Below are 21,692 nucleotides of genomic sequence, written 5' to 3' on the forward strand. Positions count from 1 at the left end.
TCTCTGATTTAACCCATCCAAACCCTCATGTAATGTGTTATGCGGTCTCTATTTGAACTGTAGTGATTGTTCTAACATTCTCATAATGACTGTCGTAATTGATGATAAATTTATTTTTTGTATCTTCTCCCTTTTATTCTTTTTTTAACATCAACTCAAAACTGTGAAATAATCTATTTACTATACTATTAGTATACTATAAGCATTTATTAATATTGGTCCCAACTACGGAATGGTTTTATTATTTTAGGTAGATCCTAATGTAACTGGTTCCTTTGTATTATAACAGTTTACCTTAGCACTTAATTACTGAAAGGACCAGGTTAAATCATGTCCCCGCCCATTTGTATTTGGTTTGCACTTATGAGACGTAAACACAGACATTGGATTATCACTGGAGCAACATTGTCATCATCCACTGATGCTATTTTCTAGTAACATTTGTTGTCATACTGCAAAATTTATAAAGGTAGTCCAATACCAGGGGAAATCATAGAGAGGGCTGCCAATACTATATCTTACCTGTTTACATCAGTCATCTTGAATCAACTGCGGTCTACCTAAATTCATAATTATTTTGACATTTGACCTGTGTCTGTATTTTCCACTTCTGTATGTCACAGATTCCTTTCGGCAATTGTGTGACAGGTTAGTCTGCACCCATTAGCCATCTTGCTGTTGGAGGGACACATGTATCCTCACTGACTTCAGGAGGGACACATATGTCCATGTTTTAATTTTTTACTAGCTTCTCGTTGTAATTTGCTGTACCTCTTTAAAAAAACAAAAACGGATAATTAAAAAGGGTAGTCATTTTCTACAGTAGCATTTAATGTAATGGTCATTACGGCATCATTATATATTGAATGACGTCATTGTTTGGCATGTCACGCCACAAACATTGAGTGATCATATTTTCTGGCATATGAAATGCAACCCTCAAAAATGACTGATAGCAAGAGGGTTAAGTTAGTGGCACTTGTTGAGGAGTGCAGTTTTAAACTCCTCTGTTGTATTGAAGCACACTTCTGAGTCCTCAAGATAGTTCCACTCTCCTGCAGTGCATACAAAAATTGAGTTTTTGGTGGAAAAAGACACTCAAGTCATCTGAAGTCCTATACTTCATAACACTGGGATACAGTCATACTGTAAGCAATATTTATAATGTCTAACTTTAGCATACTGTTTTGTTGTTCTGCTTTATTGTATTTGAAATTGTAACTTTATATTGTCATATGTACATAATATATGTATATGCACTATGCCCCTTGAGGGTACCTCTTATGGAAATAAAAGATATTCTATTCTATTCTTCTATACTGCCAGCGGTAAAATCATTTAACCGTTACCAAGAGTCTTGCTGTATACTTTTCTGTGCTTTACAATTTCATAACAACTTCTGTGCCATATCTCAACATTGAGATCTCACAAACATGTTTAACCCCGTCGTTTTTTTGCGCCTGTCACAAGTCAGGAGTCTGTGGCCTTTGTTAGTCTTGTATTATATTTTAATTTTAGTTTCTTGTGTACAATTTGGAAATTAGTATGGCGTTTATTATCACTGAACTAGTATATATTTGTTTAGGGGCCAGCTGAAGGACGCCTCCGGGTGCGGGAATTTTTCGCTACATTGAAGACCTGTTGGTGACCTTCTGCTGTTGTTTTTTTATTTGGTCGTGTTGTTGTCTCTTTGACACATTTCCTGTTTCCATTCTCAATTTTATCGATGATGATTTTTACAAATGATTAAGCTTCTGAAGCTTTTGATTAGTTGGGCTTGAAAAAATAATTTACTAAGTTACGTTAGTGTTGAAATAAGTTTACTGTCTTCTATATTAAAAAAAAAGGTGGTATTTTTGGCAAATGAACAAATGTTATCCAAAAGAGAGGAGGAAGATATATTAACAACTATAGGTTAGCATATGGTCTTCAACAATGAGAAAAACTCCTAGTGATACCATATAGTAAGCTATAAAAGGCCCTGATATATGAAACATGTGGAACAATTCAAACAAGAAAACTAACCGGTTAATTAGTAACATAACAATTTACTAAAAACAAATATGAAGGACAGAAACTAATAAAAAAAATAATTAAATCACAGGTCCTTTTAAAACATGGGCACATAAAAAATTAATAGAGCTTTCTGTATATATTTTGATTATATTAGATTTAAAGTCATGGCATTTGAAGGTTACAATAGAAAATATCATATATTACATGACAAACATGAAAAATGTGATTTTTTTATAATTAAAATGGTTTAGGTGAAAACCTCAAAGCTGTGATAAACTACATTTTTGAACATATTTGAAATAATACAAGTTTAAACTAAACCTATTTTATATAATACACATCTACACTTGCAAAGTTTCCAGAGGTGCTATCCAGCACTTTGATTTATTAAAAAAAAACCTGATTATAATCTTGCTGTTTTCTGAACAATTTTCATTTCACTAAACCTTACTTGATTTCTTCCTACTATCTAGTTAGGATTTTCATCAGACTAATTTAGTTTGCAAGTTTTCTTTTTGTTAGTCAAATAAGAAAATAAACCATTTTAATACAATCTCCAAGCTGCCATGGAAAATTACTCAAACTCAAATTACATGTCATAACAAAACCTATCTTTCAACCATGGAATTGGAGCATCAGTGGCCTAGTGGTTTAATTAGTTACTACTGTAATCACTAGACAGTCAATACTGAGGTTGTCAGTTTGAAAATGACTTGTGTGGACGGGTGCACTCGACTCCAATCTTAATTGACTAGGATCGTCAGTTTTCCTATCGAAGGTTGATGGTTTTCTCTGTGCGCTCTGGCTTTCTCCACCAATAAAAACTGAGCCCCACTTAATAGCCTAAATGCAGTGCTTAAAAGTGGCATTAAAACACCAAAAATCAATCAACCATGTAATAGCAGAAAAGTGAATTGTATTGATTGATATGAACAATAGATATAATCTATACAACAATTTTAACAATAATGTAAATGAGTGAATGGTATCATGGAAACAATGTTAAAAGGAATAAGAACAAAGTCAGTTCAAAGATTTCATCTGCATTACCACCAATCTTTTGATTACTCATTAATCAGTTTAGGATATGGAATGCTTTCGGCATTTGATCTTTCAAACCATTTTAGTGTTCAAGGAAAATTACGAACTGACAAGTTGTTGTCATACATACATGTATGTGCGAAGTAACCCCAAGAGTCCACTTGTGTAACATTCCAGTGATGTAAGCTGGCGAATAGAGTAATTCGTTTAATCTTGATTTTAGTCTACTTTTTATATTTCTGTTTATTTCGATCTTAATAGTTTAAGATGACAGCTAGCACATTTAAAATTGGGGGAAAAGGGTGGATCGCTTCCAATTTTTTGTACAATTTTACAGACAGTTGGCTCCAGACCACAATTAATTCCTCTATCATTTCTTTATCATGTTTATGTTGCATTAAAAAAAATTTGCCTATTCTTTTTGTACAATTTTTTTTGTGTATAATGTACATTACAAGTCCAAAAATATATGCAATTTTCAGATAAATTGCATGTTTAATACATCATACAAATTTGACCAATACACATCCATACCCCTATAGGCAAGTCAAGAAATATTACCTTTTTCCACCTGGCCTAATCACTCTTTCCTTATTAAAATCAGTTAAAATAAAACATCCAACAAATTATATCAGCTCTCTTCTTTCATTTCCAACCCAGAAAAGCTAAGAAATGAATGAGAAAGGGAAAGAAAAAAATAAAGAAAAAATACACTATCACATGACTATAATTAAAGGGGACTATATTCGTATTTGGACCCCCTTTTATTAAATACGAATAATCCAAGTTATGCAGGTATACCTGCAGTCAATTAAAATATTCACAAACCATAAACTATTTCGTATAAAAGTGCAGTAAGATAGATAGCGTCAAGCTCATTTTGTCTGTTTGTTTATATATTTGCTATAAGGTTACATGTTATAAATTCATTCTTGTATTCAACACTTTTTATACGACCGCAAATTTTGAAAAAAATTTCGTCGTATATTGCTATCACGTTGGCGTCGTCGTCGTCGTCGTCGTCCGAATACTTTTAGTTTTCGCACTCTAACTTTAGTAAAAGTGAATAGAATTCTATGAAATTTTAACACAAGGTTTATGACCATAAAAGGAAGACTGGTATTGATTTTGGGAGTTTTGGTCCCAACATTTTAGGAATTAGGGGCCAAAAAGGGCCCAAATAAGCATTTTCTTGGTTTTCGCACTATAACTTAAGTTTAAGTTAATAGAAATCTATGAAATTTTGACACAAGGTTTATGACCACAAAAGAAAGGTTGGGATTGATTTTGGGAGTTTTGGTTTCAACAGTTTAGGAATTAGGGGCCAAAAAGGGCCCAAATAAGCATTATTCTTGGTTTTCGCACAATAACTTTAGTTAAAGTAAATAGAAATCAATGAAATTTAAACATAATGTTTATGACCACAAAAGGAAGGTTGGTATTGATTTTGGGAGTTTCGGTCCCAACAGTTTAGGAATTAGGGGCCAAAAAGGGACCCAAATAAGCATTTTTCTTGGTTTTCGCACCATAGCGTTAGTATAAGTAAATAGAAATCTATGAAATTTAAACACAAGGTTTATGACTATAAAAGGAAGGTTGGTATTGATTTTGGGAGTTTTGGTCCCAACAGTTAAGGAAAAAGGGGCCCAAAGGGTCCAAAAATAAACTTTGTTTGATTTCATCAAAATTGAATAATTGGAGTTCTTTAATATGCCGAATTTAACTGTGTATGTAGATTCTTAATTTTTGGTCCCGTTTTCAAATTGGTCTACATTAAGGTCCAAAGGGTCCAAAATTAAACTTAGTTTGATTTTAACAAAAATTGAAACCTTGGGGTTCTTTGATATGCTGAATCTAAAAATGTACTTAGATTTTTGATTATTGGCCCAGTTTTCAAGTTGGCCCAAATTGAGGTCCAAAATTAAACATTGTTTGATTTCATCAAAAATTGAATAATTGGGGTCCTTTGATATGCCAAATCTAACTGTGTATGTAGATTCTTAATTTTTGGTCCAGTTTTAAAATTGGTCTAAATTAAAGTGCAAAGGGTCCAAAATTAAACTAAGTTTGATTTTAACAAAAATTAAATTCTTGGGCCTCTTTGATATGCTGAATCTAAACATGTACTTAGATTTTTGATTATGGGCCCAGTTTTCAAGTTGGTCCAAATCAGGATCTAAAATTATTATATTAAGTATTGTGCAATAGCAAGTCTTTTCAATTGCAAAGTATTGTGCAATGGCAAGAAATATCTAATTTCACAATATTGTGAAATAGCAAATTTTTTTTTAATTAAGAGTTATCTTTCTTTGTCCAGTATAGTAAGCAAGAAATATCCATGAATTTTTTTTAATTGGAGTTATCTTTCTTTGTCCAGAATCAACTTAAATCTTTGTTATATTCAATATACAATGTATATTCACTTTTTACTACCAACTGATAAATTTAAATAATCTTTACCATTCAGTGATAATAAGCAGTTTTTTTTACATCTTAATATTTTATGGTGTATTTAAATGAGTAGTAATTGTTGCAAACTCCATTAGAATATTTTAATTGAAATTAGTTTTGGAATAAGGGAAAGGGGGATGTGAATAAAAAATTGGGTTCAATTTTTCTCATTTGAAATTTCATAAATAAAAAGAAAATTTCTTCAAACATTTTTTGAGAGGATTAATATTCAACAGCATAGTGAATTGCTCTAAGAGAAAACAAAAATTTTATGTTCATTTGAATACATTCATTCTGTGTCAGAAACCTATGCTGTGTCAACTATTTAATCACAATCCAAATTTAGAGCAGAATCCAGCTTGAATGTTGTGTCCATACTTGCCCCAACCGTTCAGGGTTCAACCTCTGCGGTCGTATAAAGCTACGCCCTGCGGAGCATCTGGTTTAAAATAGATATTTACAAACTTATTATCCCGATTTCAGTTGTCCAGTTTCAATAATGTAGTCAATAACATTTTTGTCGAGCCTGCAACTTTTGTTGTAGAAAGCTTGACATAGGGATAGTGATCCAGCAGCGGCAAAAGCTTTATATTTTAGAAGGTAGAAAACCTGGATGCTTCATACTTTGTATATAGATGCCTCATGTTACGAACTTTCCGTCAGTCACATGTTCAATGTCCTTGACCTCATTTTCATGGTTCAATGAATGAATGACTACTTGGAAAAAAAGTTAGATTTTTTGTAATGTTAAATTCTCTCTTATTATAAGTAGTTGGATAACTATATTTGGTATGTGCGTACCTTGCAAGGTCCTCATGCCTGTCAGACAGTTTTCATCGACCTCATTTCATGGATCAGTGAACAAGGTTAAGTTTTAGTGGTCAAGTCCATATCTCAGATACTTAAAGCAGTAGGTCTAGTATATTCGGTGTATGGTAGGACTGTAAGGTGTACATGTCCAACTGGCAGGTGTCATCTGACCTTGACCTCATTTTCATGGTTCAGTGGTTACAGTTAAGTTTTGGTCTGTTTTTCCTATACTATATGCAATAGGTCTACTATATTTAGTGCATGGATTGATTGTAAGGTGTACATGTCTAGCTGACAGGTGTCATCTGACCTTGACCTCATTTTCATGGTTCAGTGGTCAAAGTTAATTTTTGTCGAGCCTTCGACTTTAGTCGAAAAAGCGAGACTAAGCGATCCTACATTCCGTCGGCGTCGGCGTCGTCGGCGGCGTCAACAAATATTCACTCTGTGGTTAAAGTTTTTGAAATTTTAATAACTTTCTTAAATCATACTGTATTTCTACCAAACTTTGACAGAAGCTTGTTTATGATCATAAGATAGTATCCAGAAGTAAATTTTTTAAAAATAAAATTCCATTTTTTCCGTATATTACTATAAATGTACTTAGTTTTTTTCTGCGGGGAAACAAAACATTCACTCTGTGGTTAAAGTTTTTAGAATTTTAATAACTTTCTCCAACTATCCTGGGTTTGTACCAAACTTGGACAGAAGCTTGTTTATGATCATAAGATAATATCCAGAAGTAAATTTTGTAAAAATAAAATTTCATTTTTTCCGTATTTTACTTATAAATGGACTTAGATTTTTCTGCAGGGAAACATTACATTCACTCTGTGGTTAAAGTTTTTAGAATTTTAATAACTTTCTTAAACTATCCTGGGTTTGTACCAAATTTGGACAGAAGCTTGTTTATGATCATAATATAGTATCCAGAAGTAAATTTTGTAAATAAATAAATCCATTTTTTCCATATTTTACTTCTAAATGGACTTAATTTTTCTGCGGGGAACCATTACATTCCCTCTGTGGTTAAAGTTTTTAAAATTTTAATAACTTTCTTAAACTATCCGGGGTTTGTACCAAACTTGGACAGAAGCTTATTTATGATCATAAGATTTATCCAGAAGTAAAGTTTGTAAAAAGATTACTCCGTTTTTTTCTGTAATTTACTTTTAAATGGACTTAGATTTTCTTACAATCATGAAATAGTAACAAGAGGAATATTTTTATTGATTTTTAAAGCAATTGCTTTCATGCTGTCGCGTATGGCCATCTTTGTGACCCAGATCAGAGACTCCGCCCAGATCAAGCCATAGTATTTTGTTAAACAGGCTCCTGGTCTGTCATTCTTAAACACCTATGTATGTTTTCTAATGCAATACATAGCTTGAAACTTTTGAAAAAAGTTAGTGGATTTAAGAAGTTTCAGCATACGTTCTTGTAGATGTATTTTTGTATTTAGGGGGACAACCGTTTGACTATCAAAAAACATAGACGTCCGAGTGAAAAAAATGCATTTTTATACCTGCGATTCCGTTTTCCATTCGTACGATGTTTCAACAAAATATGGAATCATTTCAGTTGTTGATTTAGTATTGAAAATTTGACTGAATTATCTTTTATAATATACGGTTTTATATGTTTAATTGGTGTTTTTTTAAGAAAGAGGTCAGGTGCTCTTGTTCATTCATAAAATTGTCGTTCATTCATAAATTTATCGTAAAATCAAAATCACTACACAGGTTATCAGGTTATACGTAGTGTCAAATGATTACCTGTAATCTAAAAATAGACAAAGTTAACTGACCTATTTTGTTGATTTGTTTGCGCAAATAATTTGGAGGAACGAAACCCTTGTTAAAAACACATAACAATAAGTTTGTTTTCCTTTTTTGTCATAACTCCGTAAGATTTATCGATCACCTTACTAATGAAATGGACCCGTCCAAACGTGATAGATGCCAAGTCCAGATGAAGAGATATTTACAATTTGGAATTTTCTAGTTTCATAGATTAAAAAAAAGTACATCCTTTTGGATATCATATTCAAAACTGGGTATGCATGACAAATGATGAAACCATTATCCTCGTCTTTCCAATGGACGAGTCTACTACGTTTGTTGACCCTCGACGGTCCACCGTGTTTGCAATTTTATTTCACATGTTTTCGAAATATTGAAGATCATTTTCACAATGTTTCCTGAAAATTGGATAAATATCAAAGCAACTTAGAGCTGTTTGTTCTTGTTCGTATAATGACGATTTAATGTCATGTTTGTCTGTGATGGCCACTCTTTTCGGGATTGCATGAGAATTATAGTTATCTCGTACCGCATGACGATGACACATATCAACTGAGCAATAATGTTTGGGACTTAGTTTTTAAGAAATGATGACAAAGTAACATTATGAAAATATTTTTAGTCAGCTGAAATATATATTTATTTTTTACATGTTTAATATGTCTTGTAAAATATTTTGTTTCTTTCCCGTTTTTCAACATTTGCGTCTGGAAAGTTGAAATGTTTTAACTGAAGTGTTAAATTTAAATTAATTATGAAAATTAAATCAATAAAGGAAATCATTGCCCAGTTACAAACACTACTAGGGGATAATCCATAATAATTTCTCTTGGAGTTATATGTTTCAGCACATGTATATTTGACCCCAACTTTAGCCTGGCAAACGTGTTGTCTCCTTGTAAAATATAAAACATATTAAAAATGACTTTCTGCTAAAGTCTTTAATTGATATAAAGTTAAAACCTTCTTAATTCTCACTAGACAACACTCCTGTCATGTTTAATTCTTAAATATATGTGGATGAAAAAAAAGTCCCCAAAACATAAACATGGCAGCAATTGCTTTTACAGCCTTTCAGGCTTTGATTTTCCTCATTGTTGTTGAGCCTGCGATTTACAGCAAAAATAGGCGAGACACTGGGTTCCGCGGAACCCTTACAAATTTTTTATGTTATGGTCTTTTTTATGCCCCAACTATGATAGTAGAGGGGCATTATGTTTTCTGGTCTGTGCCTCCGTTTGTCCGTCTGTGCGTCCCTGCGTCTGTTCGCTTCAGGTTAAAGTTTTTGGTCAAGGTAGTTTTTAAAGAAGTTGAAGTCCAATCAACTTGAAACTTAGTACACATGTTCCCCATGATATGATCTTTCGAATTTTAATGCCAAATTATAGTTTTGACCCCAATTTTATGGTCCACTGAACATAGAAAATGATAGTGTGAAGTTCAGGTTCAAGTTTTTGGTCAAGGTAGTTTTTGATGAAAGTCCAATCAACTTGAAACTTAGTACACATGTTTCATATGATATGATCTTTCTAATTTTAATACAAAATTAAAGTTTTGACCCTAATTTCACAGTTTACTGAACATAGAAAATGATAGTGCGAGTGGGGCATCCATGTACTATGGACACATTCTTGTTTCTAATACTTTATGCATTAGGTCAACTTCATTTGCCAATTGGTGTATGGAAATATTTTATGATTTATATAGCTGTTAAACAGGTTTTATTTAACCTTGACCTCATTTTAACGGTCCATTGCTAAGTGTTAAGTGTTTGTGTTTTGGTCTATTTTTCTTAATTGATAAGCAATAAGTCATCTATATTTGTTGTAATGAAGAATTGTTAGTTGTACATGTCTGCATGGCATGGTTCATCAGACCTTGACCTCGTTTTCATGGTTCCTTGATTAATGTTTCGTTTTCTTGGTTAATGTTGAGTTTATGTGACAGTTGTAATAAAGCTTTATATTTAGGTCTATCAACATAATATCAATGATTAGTAAAGAAGGCGAAACATTTAAGCGTGTGCACTCTTGTTTACATATATACATAAATTTAAAATACTTGAAAGTAAATATCCTTTTTTAAATCTTTGCATGTTTCAACAGTAAAATAAACCCTATGTTATGATTTGTCTTCATTATAATGTTTTTAATTAACATCATTTGTAACCTGATCGCTTCATTGATATTACCTGAATTACTCACTATCAGCTTTCAATAGAAAAATACTTTTTGTTTAGTTTAAAACTAACGGTAATAACACAGGCACTTGTTTCTGTCAATATGGGGTTTACTATCCATACCCGTACAAAAAATCCGTCTGTCTGTCTGTTTGGCATCCACATGTTGCAACCTAACTTGAGAACCACTTATCCATATTTCATGAAACTTAATATAGTTGTATCTTTTGATGGTCAAAAGATCTGTATACTTTTTGGTGAAAATAATTTTTAAACATTTTGAATTACAGGACTTTATAACTAAAACAGTCATGACAGTGGTGTGAGGTTTTTTTTTACATGTCACACAGTGTCTCAAAAACGATTTATGATTATTGCATAAAACTTTTCACACACTTTTTAGTTTTATTAATCTCAAGACCTGTATACTTTTTGGTGATGATTCAAAGTTTTATTTTCGAGTAATTGAGGTTTTTTAAAAAAAAAGTAGGGGGGGGGGGTGTTCACATGTGTTGCACTGTTTCTCAAAAACCTTTATTGATTCTTGCTTTAAACTTTACACAGAAGACGACTGGCGTATCATGCGCTCATGGCTCAGCTGTTTATTGTTTATTTAACAATCTTCTGCATGCTTGGAAAAACAGAATGAGAATCCTACAATTTTGATATAACTTTCTGTAATTGGAACCCTAAAGTCACATCTAATTGTCTACTGTAATATGATTAACCTTTTCATGTAAAGATGCTGTCTCATTGACTTAATTAATGTTTATCCTTTCTTGATTTTAATCCATATTTAAAGGCCTGTAATTTCCATAAATATTATTTTATTTCAGCTTTAAGAATGTCTGCAGCCATACCTAAGGAAGAATCAAACTATCTGAGGTTCTATTATCTGATGATGAAGGTAGCACCCAAGGCAGTTAGAATTAAATTTAACACAGAATTTTCTCCTATTCTATTACACAAGACTTTAAACCAGAAAAAAGTTGAGCTTTGCAATCTGAAGAGGGATAGAGTTATCAGTGCAGCCCAATGGGAACGTTTATTTCCAAGAACTGGTATGGCAGATTCATATATTTTAGTGTTCCCTTACTTCTCTATATGCTTTTCAGTCACTTAATAATCTTTTAAACAGAGTTTTAACATTTATTGCTTCACATCACGGTGCAGAGCTATTAGCTTCAGTTGACATACATGACATCTTGAAAATATTACTTATCACAAATAGATTCTGATTGGTTGTTTCATGGTGTGGCTAAGTTACAGCTATTGGCTTAAATGAGATAAAAAAATTACAGACTTTTCTGGTCTCAGGATAAAACATCAAATGCCGGAAAATTTACTATGTGTATTACAGTTCCGATCAACTCTCATTAATTCATAGATATAGGAAGATGAGGTATGAGTGCCAATGAGACAACTCTCCATTCAAATTACAATGTATAAAAGTAAACCATTATAGGTCAAGGTACGGCCTTCAACACAGAGCCTTTTTTTTTTTTAGTTTTTTTTTAAATATTTATTTATAGTGGATTGGAAACAAGTTATTGAAACTAATATTAATCCCTCTCCATCTTGTGGGTGCAAGGGCTGTCTGATAGCGCCATTAGTCTGCTCTTTTTCGAAAGCTACAAGGGTGTCTTTTACATGCAAGATATGGCTCCCTCTTAACACGGGTCAGGCATTAACTGTCCCCTTACGACATATATTTCACACTGAAATTCAATATTGAAATATCAATTATTAATGCGAGTTTATTTGCTTTGTTAATCTGCAATATGCACCATTTGTTTTGCTAAACAATGTTCCTATACAATTAATAAAATCATGGGAGTATAATGCACACTCTTTAAAGAAAATCCAATTTATATCAATCATTATCTTAAAATACCACATTTCCAATACTTATTCAACAAGCACATCATGCACACATATAACCTTAAAATTAGGATAGAGCAAGCAGTCCTCAGCTTTTTAGAAAGCTCAAACTCAAACAAAAAGTCACAGAAGGCAAGGCAGATGTGTTTCAGCAGTGATGACAATTGCTTAGTTTTCTGCTTATGGGAAGTCAATTGTATAGGAACTAGACATGCTAGATATATCAATTATAATATTAAGTTGCATAACTATCAGTGCATATCAGTTTTATTACTATTCAAGACCCTGACAAATGGTTGTATTTTTGTTGGGGTCAATATATTTGTCTCATGAGATAAACACAAATATTATTTTCTGTTCAAAAGATTGTCATATATTTCAACCAAATTAAATTGTAAAATTTTGTTTTCTTTGTTCACACCAAGAGCAAACAAAGACTACTGAAACCAAAACATTTTCCAAATAAAACAAATAGTCTTTAGACAATTCTTTGTCTTTTACCGTGTTTATAAAAATCCAACCATAAATGCCTTCAAAACATTTTTGAAAAAATATGTTTATATAAAATACATGTATACAGCAAATATATGCAGGTGATGACTGACTGTGCAAGGACTATATAGCCAATTAAGGTGATTAAAAACCTCTATTTGCAGATGACCTATACTTTTGGCCAGGTACTCTTTCTCTGGGTCAACAGTTTATTTCTATAAAAAGCCTTAATACTGTTTCTTTAATTCTATGCCATACCAGCTGACCAGTTTCATATACATTGTACTAGCTATATATAGTACCCAGGATATTTCCAGATTTTTCTTTTATGTTTATACATTTGTTTCTTTCAGGTACAGCATCATCTGAGAACTTTGACTGCTCACTAATGATCTGTTTATTAAGGAATCTTGCTGATATACCTATAGTAGATATACATCCTGATCCCAACAGTACAACAGATGGAGCAAACCTATCTAGATTAAAGTATTTCAGGAACCAGTTTGCACATCCCACTGATTGTACAATGTCTGATGAAATCTTTGAAATAAAGTGGAAAGAAATAAGTGAGGTATATTACATGTAGTTCATTTCAAAATAATGAAGTTGCAATATTTTTGTCCTGTTTACTTATCTGTTAGTTTGATTGTCTAGAGGTGGATTCAGCCAATTAAAAAAAGGGTTCCAACCATATCTCCCTATTCAAATGCATTGATTTTCCAAAAAGTGGTGAGGTTCCAACCCCAGGAACCCTCCCTCTGGATCTGCCACTGTTGTCATCACTTTATTGTTGGTATTCTAGCAACCTTTTTCAGTTCCATCTTCTTTGAATTTAAATGATGCTTTCTATTCATTTAAATAATGGACAAATACTAAAATACTAAAAATCTGAAATGACATCTATAGTCTGACAAATTTTGGTGTAGGTGGGGGTATAATCTGTAAACTTTTAAAAGATATTTGTTTACAGGAGTCACACTACTGGGCAACTACATGGAAGGGGTTTGCTTTTCCTGATTGTTATTTGCTATGCATAGACCCCATGGTATTTGGACAGTCGCTTTCTCCATCAGTAATTTACTATTTTTATCAAGTTAAATTTTCATGTACAAGTTAAAAAAAATGTAACCCTACATCACCATATTGGAACACTTTTTCTAAGCATTTTTTTAAAAGCATTTTGCTCAATTTTGAAGGCCTCACTGTGACATGCAGTGTTTGTTCTCCACTCAGGGCTCAGCAAGGAGCATTGTAATACCCATTAGTCTTTATAAATTCTGAACGCAATTCATAGGCATCATTTGATAGAAAGCTTTCATAGTTGTTTTGATAATTTGCAATGATATTATCTTGATCATACCATAAGATCTGATTGACCCTTTTTGTGAGAGTTATCAAATTAAACATTTTGAAACAATCATATCAATGATATCTGTGAACATATTTAGCTCCTCTGAGACCATTTTGTAAAAGTTTTAAGTAGGATATCACTACACTCATTTTGATTTGACAATTTAAAGAAACTAACGTCCTGAGACTCTTACTGACTTTGACCCCCTTTTTTAACTTAATAACACCTTTAAAATTTTAGTAATTGAGAATTTGAGATGGATATTAAGGTAAATTAAGTGAAGCTTTCCTGACACACCAAATTTATAAGTGTTATTTAATTCTCTGAGACCATTTGACAGAAAGCTCTCTTAATTTGTGGTAAATTGTTTTTGGAAAGATTAGAACTTGTTCTAAATCTTTACTTAGGCACTGGCCTCCCTTAACAACATGACAGGTTAGCTACTATTACTAAATGTATTCACACTGAAATATAGTTCCCTATAGTTCTCATGTATTATTATATGTGCAAATAGTACACATATAAACTAACAAAATGGGTATAATTTGAGAGCAGTTAATTCAAGAATGTATGTCATTAAGGTGTGTTGATGTGCAGGCTTTTTTTCTAAACATTTTGATTAGGTAATTCGGTATTGATACAGTACTAGTATGATTGACAACTGTGATTATCAACAAACAATCAGAGACAAGGTACACCTTTAATTACAATGCCCAACATCCTAAGCTGTCTATCAAATTGACCACATTACCTTTCAACCTCTGTCTTACATAATTATACATACCAATCAATATACAATTCAACCTTATAATTGAATACACAAAGGATCCTTTACTATAGATAATTTAGCTGATCTGTAACAATAACATCTTCATGCCTTATATATCATGTACTGTAGTACACCGCTAGATTAAAACTGACGTGGAAAGGTAACACATGCCCACCGGAAGCTCTTTTTTTGAGAGCCCAGGTGGTCGTGTGGTCTAGCGGGATGGCTGCAGTGCAGGCGATTTGGTGTCACGATATCACAGTAGCATGGGTTCGAATCCCGGCGAGGGAAGAACCAAAAATTTGCGAAAGCAAATTTACAGATCTAACATTGTTGGGTTGATGTTTAGACGAGTTGTATATTAGATGTTTGATATATAAGGATGATAGATTTATGTATTGCCTGTTTCTTTATATCTATATTACATAAAGTGATTCTGTAAATTATGTCTGGAAGATAAATGATTAATTGATTAACAAGATCTTTTAAAAAAAAAATGAAATATGAATATATAAAAGGTATTCAAGTAAGGCCTATAACTTACTTAATAAATTTCCAATAATAATCTGATTTTAACTTACAAAATGCCCCAAAACGACATTTTTAGATTATTTTTGTTGACACTGTAAAGTTCTTAGCTGTAGATTTTATGTCTTACAAGAATACTTGGTACTTAGTAGAAGAATTTTTGATTTGCATTTTTTTTGTTTTTTTGCAACATGTTCAGAACAGGCAACATTATTTGGATAAGATATAAACTGCAGTTTAAATAAAATTGTGCATTTAGGAGACCCATAATATTTAATTTGAGCTCATTTTATCCTCATACTGAAAAGCTCTTTTCCTTCTAAAGACCTCAATGTTATGCAATTTTCAGCAATAGTGCTTTGTTAATGTTCATTCCCCCCACCATACCTTAATATGAAATTGTTCAAACTAATCTTCTAATCTTTCCATGAGTGATTTCTATCACTTTGATTTATCATGTTAACCATGCCAATAAGACCAAGCTATAACTTCATTTCAATTTGACATGTTTTTTGTCATTTGACGATTTTTTGATGATTCTTCATGTTTAAACACTCATAGTAACACTATCACACCTTGTTAATGCAATTTTTCAGAGTCGTATTGACAGGGAAATCTCATACTTTGTAGATTGTATGTAATTGTGTGAAGTCATAGAACATTCCGCATGAAATTCATGGAAATTGCCTATCCAGACTTGTGTCGGCAAGTTTATAGATATAGGAAGATGTGGTTATGTCTGTTATTGTAATAGATTCATTTTCAAGTAGATTAATCATCTGAATTTTTAATCAAGAAGCCACATGCAAGACTTATGCGGGCTACTGTGGGTCCCTCGACGACCGAGGCGGGAAGATGTACCTTTGGTAAAAAAAAAATAATCATCTGTCCGAATTTGTTGAATTTTGTGAAGGGAGTTTAAAAAAAATATCAAATCTTTTGTTTTTATTCCTTTAAGACGATTGAGAGAATAGGTGGAAACCAATTTAAACAGACTTGTAAGGAAGCAAAGGTGACAAAGTTAGATGAGAATGACAAAGACTTTCTACTAGAATTGAAAAACAGTAAAAGGAAAGAGCCAATGTCAGAAGGACTTTGTAGTAAGTAATATGATATTAATACAACTTTAAACTGATATTTTAAAAGACAAAAAGAAAAGAACAAAGGACTATTTGGTCTCACTTATCAAAACAACATCTACACTGATTTTGCATTTTTATTTTTTTAGTTGAGTGTCACTGATGAGTCATTTGAAATTTAAACATATGTCTGGTGCCTGGTATCTATGATGAGTTTATTTAATTAATCGAACAATCAATGCTATTATGGCAAATTCACAATATCTTATTTACCAAAGTGCAAACAATTCACACATTAAAATTTAAACACCACTCTTGGTGAAAACCATAAAAATTTCCTGATTAATGTTAGACCATTTTCACACTGGCATAAATCTGTTTTATCTAATATTGAAAATAGTGATCAAAGTTGAATTGAATACATTGCATTTTGGAATTATTTGTTCATTTACAGACATTAACAAAGAAATTATAGAAGAGTGGAAGGCAGAAAAAGGCAAAGTTATTGAAACAAAAGCAATCAAAGAGTTATCAAGATTAGTTAAAGAAGAAAAAATTGTAGCTGTAATTGGACCTTCAGGTTGTGGTAAATCCACAGCCATCCACCAAATTGCTTTAAATCTTAATGAGGCAGATAATTATGCTATAGTTCCTGTTGCTTTTGCTTCAGAGTTGGTTGAATTGTATGATCCAAGTATGAAACAGATTTTTGTATATGATGATGTTTTTGGTAAGTTTTCAGTTGATTTGCAGTTAGTATCTGGTTGGACAACTCTATCTAAGAAAATAAGGAAGATTTTAGCAAAGACCCATGTCAAAGTTGTAATGTCATCAAGGTCACAAGTCTTTAAGCAAAGACAAGTTAGGAATATTAAGATACTTCAAACCAATGTTTGTGATTTTACTTCATCAGAATATGCTATGACAAGTGAAGAAAGGAGGTCAATAGCTGATATTTACCTGCCAAGTAAAGAAGTTGAGAATTTGAAATTATTACCTGACTCTGACTGTTTCCATTTTTTCCCCTTGCTGTGTCAACTGTATTCAAGGAACCCTTCTGTTGAAATACAACGATTCTTTTCGAATCCAGTTGAGGTTATCAAAGATGATTTGTCAATGATAATGGAAGCGAATGACCAGACAACATATGGAACATTAGCTTTGTTTGTTTTGTTCAATAATTGTATAAGTGATAATATGTTGAATAGAAATGGAAAGTTTAGACATATTTTGCATGAAGTTTCACAACAATGTATTATGCAGTCAAATTTTTCAGAAAAAGTTGTTGAATCTCAGTTAGATAGTTTAATCTCATCATATGTGAAAAAGGTTGGTTGTCAATATAGCATAATTCATGACAAAATATTTGATATTACTGTATCATTTTACGGTCAAAATATGTTTGATGTTGTTCTCGAATTAGCTCATGCTGAGATCATTCGGGACAGGTTTTATTTTGAAATACTGGAAGAAAGTTTGAGTGAATGTATTATCAAAGTACCATCTCATAAGGAATCTGATTACTTAAGTCGCTTATGCAAAGACATCAACAATGGTGATTCAAAATATGTTTTCTCAAATAGACAATTAGAATTTAAAACCTTTAGAGATATTTTGATAATATACCTGGAGAAAAATATAGACATTTTAGATGAAACTTTAAAGGAATTATCAGAAAGTTTTGAATCACCTATGTTAGATGTAGCTGGTCAAGGCTATTGTGATCTAGCAAACATGTTAATAAGAATGGGACTTAGTGTAAATCCACGTGATCAGGAAGGTAGAACACCATTATATAGAGCATCAGCATCTGGTCAAGAAGATATGGTGAGCTTATTGTTGAAAAACCAAGGTGATTATAAGTTAGCTAGACATGATTCCCTGAATGAGGGAGAGTCACCATTATTTGTAGCATCTAAAAAAGGTCACAAAAATGTTGTTAACTTATTTTTAGATTATGAATGTGATCCAAATATTTGTACTGATAGTAACGAATCTAGTATTCATATAGCTGCACAAAATGGGCATCTAGACATTGTGAAAGTTTTGTTGAAGAAGAAGGCAAATCCTAATTTGGAAGCTGTGCATGGTGTGACGCCTCTCTATAAAGCAGCAGAAGAGGGGCATTTTGGTGTTGTAAAATATTTGTTAGAACACCGAGCTGATCCAAACAAAATTACTGCAGATGTGGAATCTCCACTTTTCATTGCTGCTAAAAGGGGACATTTTGAAATTGTTCAGATTTTGCTTGAATATGGATCAAATGAAACAACAAATAGATGTACTTTAGATGGAATGTCTCCTCTTTATATAGCTTCAAGGGAGGGTCACACAAATATTGTAAAACTTCTGTTAAAAAAGGGGGCAAACACAAAAAAATCTAGTTGTACTATTTTGTCACCGTTGCATGCCGCAACAGACATGAGGCATAATGATATAGTTAAATTGTTACTTAATCACAAGGCTGATCCTTCTCATTGTAATCAGCATGGGGTATCTCCAATGATGGCTGCATCTCAGAGGGGATATGAAGAGACTGCTGAAATTTTGAGACAAACATTGTAAATTAATATTTTGGGAGTAATAGAGTACTTATAGAATTTTTATTGATTATCACATTTGTAAAAATCAAATTTCTGTTGATTATCAAATTTTAATTGAGTAGTATCCTGTTAGAGATTATATTTATATTTTTTTGTTTTTATTGTAAAGTATTTTTTAGCTCACCTGACCTGAAAGGTCAAGTGAGCTTTTCTCATCACTTGGCGTCCGTCGTCCGTCGTCCTGCGTCCGTCGTCCGTCGTCCGTAAACTTTTACAAAAATCTTCTCCTCTGAAACTACTGGGCCAAATTCTACCAAACTTGGCCACAATCATCCTTGGGGTATCTAGTTTAAAAAATGTGTGGCGTGACCCGTCAAACCAACCAAGATGGCCGCCATGGCTAAAAATAGAACATAGGGGTAAAATGCAGTTTTTGGCTTATAACTCAAAAACCAAAGCATTTAGAGCAAATCTGACATGGGGTTAAATTGTTGATCAGGTCAAGATCTATCTGTCCTGGAATTTTCAGACGAATCGGACAACCTGTTGTTGGGTTGCTGCCCCTGAAATGGTTATTTTAAGAAAATTTTGCAGTTTTTGGTTGTTATCTTGAATATTATTATAGATAATGATAAACTGTAAACAGCAATAATGTTCAGCAAAGTAAGACCTACAAATAAGTCAGCATGACCAAAATTGTCAGTCGACCCCATAAGGAGTTATTGCCCTTTATAGTCAATTTTTAACAATTTTTCGTCATTTTTTGTAACTTTTCTAAAAATCTTCTTCTCTAAAACTACTTTGCCAAATTTAACCAAACTTGGCCACAATTATCATTGTGGTTTTTAGTTTAAAAAATGTGTCTGATGACCCAGCCTACCAAACAAAATGGCCGACATGGCTAAAATTAGAACATAGTGGTAAAATGCAGTTTTTGCTTTATATCTTTGAAACTAAGACATGAAGGGAAAATCTTTCAATATTGAAATGTCCATCAGAATAAGATATATTCCCTCACAAATTTTCAGTTGAATTGGACAACCTGTTGTTGGGTTGCTGCCCTAACATTGGTGATTTTAAGGAAATTTTGATGTTTTTGGTTATTATCTTGAATACTATTATAGATAGAGATAAACTGTAAACAGCAATAATGTTCAGCAAAGTAAGATCTACAAATAAGTTAACATGATCAAAATTGTAAGAGGACCCTTTAAGGAGTTATTGTCCTTTATAGTCTATATTGAACAACTTTTCGTCATTTTTGTAACTTGTATAAAAATCTTTTCTAAAACTACTTGTCCAAATTTAACCAAACTTGGCCACAATCATAATACTAGGGTATCTATTTAAAAAAAAAGTGTCTAATGACCTGCCTACCAACAAAGATGGCCCATATCAGTAAACACATTAACAGGTGAGCGACACAGGCTCTTGAGAGCCTCTAGTTTAAATCTACTTGCAAATTATGTATTATTTATGTTGTATACCTGTTATTGAATCTCCTATTTTAGCGAAGTATTCAAATTCAGACAATACCAATAATTGAAATTATTCACTCCCTGGATAATTAATTCAGTAATAGATTTGTATGCCCCACCTACAATGGTTGAGGGGCATTATGTTTTCTGGTCTGTGTACGTCCGTTTGTTAAAGTTTTTGGTGAAGTTGAAGTCCCATTAACTTTAAACTTAGTACACATGTTCCCCATGATATAATCTTTCTAATTTTATGCCAAATTAAAGTTTTGACCCCAATTTCACGGTCCATTAAACATAGAAAAAGATAGTGCAAAGTTCAGGTTAAAGTTTTGGTTTAAGTTTTTAGTCAAAGTAGTTTTTGATGAAGTTGAAGTCTAATCAACTTGAAAATTGAGTACACATGTTCCCTATGATGTGTTCTTTCTAATTTAAATGCCAAATTAAAGTATTGACCCCAATTTCATGGTCAACTGATCATATAAAATGATAGTGTGAGTGGGACATCCTTGTACTATGGACACATTATTGTTTATATATATAAATGACCAGTCAAAATGAATCTCTAAAAAAAAAAATATGATTTAATTTTTTGCCCATTTGGAAATTATTATTTTTTAATTTCCAAGTAAAATTAAAATAAGAGGACCATGACACTTGCTTTCGAGATTTTCAGACTAAGATATTGTTTTGGTAGTCATTTTTTGTACCATATTTTATTGAATACAAAGATGGTATTGCTATTTAACATTAAAGGTCTGTTTTTTTTATGTTTTCAGTTTACAAATGATCTGGGTCTAATCATGGAAGTAATATAGTTCTCCTTAGGCTATAAAGGAACCTATAATTGCTCACATCCTTGCCCTGGCAAAAATTCCATATCTTCAAAAAAAATCTCCATATTTTTATATTGGCAGTGTTCTCTGTTGTATATGAAAAAAGAGGGAGCAGGAACATGCTTATGCTTCATATGACAATTGTACCATTCATGCTGTATTTTGTATTACTGTTTTGCTATATACCGTAAGCATAGAATGTAAAAAAATAATTATTTTTTATTTATTTTCAATGTACTAAGCAAAGAGGCAAATATGAAAATAATAAAATGTATCTTACAATTACAGCATAAAAGAATATTGGAAATTCTTTCAGCACACTTTGATCATATTAGTCTTAATTCTTGTCAGAATACTGTTTTGGGTCTTTACACAGTAATCAATTTTGTGGAAGTTATGTCACAGCTGAAAATCACAATATGATGAGTATTGAAAATGC

At 32.3% G+C, this 21,692-nt stretch overlaps 1 protein-coding gene across 1 annotated transcript; it reads left to right on the forward strand.

Moving 5' to 3' along the window:
• The first annotated feature begins 345 nt into the window (after positions 1–345).
• On the forward strand, positions 346–19,113 carry LOC134695788 (uncharacterized). The gene is made up of 5 exons (XM_063557197.1): positions 346–469; positions 11,136–11,360; positions 13,026–13,243; positions 16,279–16,420; positions 16,854–19,113. The coding sequence occupies exons 2-5, from the start codon at positions 11,144–11,146 to the stop codon at positions 18,962–18,964; spliced, it is 2,688 nt and encodes an 895-aa protein (XP_063413267.1). The 5' UTR covers positions 346–469; positions 11,136–11,143; the 3' UTR covers positions 18,965–19,113.
• Positions 19,114–21,692: the final 2,579 nt, after the last annotated feature.

The sequence above is a fragment of the Mytilus trossulus genome, chromosome 14 (assembly GCF_036588685.1).
Source record: "Mytilus trossulus isolate FHL-02 chromosome 14, PNRI_Mtr1.1.1.hap1, whole genome shotgun sequence".
In the NCBI taxonomy this organism is placed as follows: Eukaryota; Metazoa; Mollusca; class Bivalvia; order Mytilida; family Mytilidae; genus Mytilus; species Mytilus trossulus.

Bases quoted from the DNA above. Each gene is read 5' to 3' on its own strand.
- LOC134695788 (XM_063557197.1), top strand. From the start codon at position 11,144: ATGTCTGCAGCCATACCTAAGGAAGAATCAAACTATCTGAGGTTCTAT. The intron at 11,361-13,025 runs GTATGGCAGATT...TGTTTCTTTCAG, and splicing joins ACGTTTATTTCCAAGAACTG to GTACAGCATCATCTGAGAAC. The intron at 16,421-16,853 runs GTAAGTAATATG...GTTCATTTACAG, and splicing joins AATGTCAGAAGGACTTTGTA to ACATTAACAAAGAAATTATA.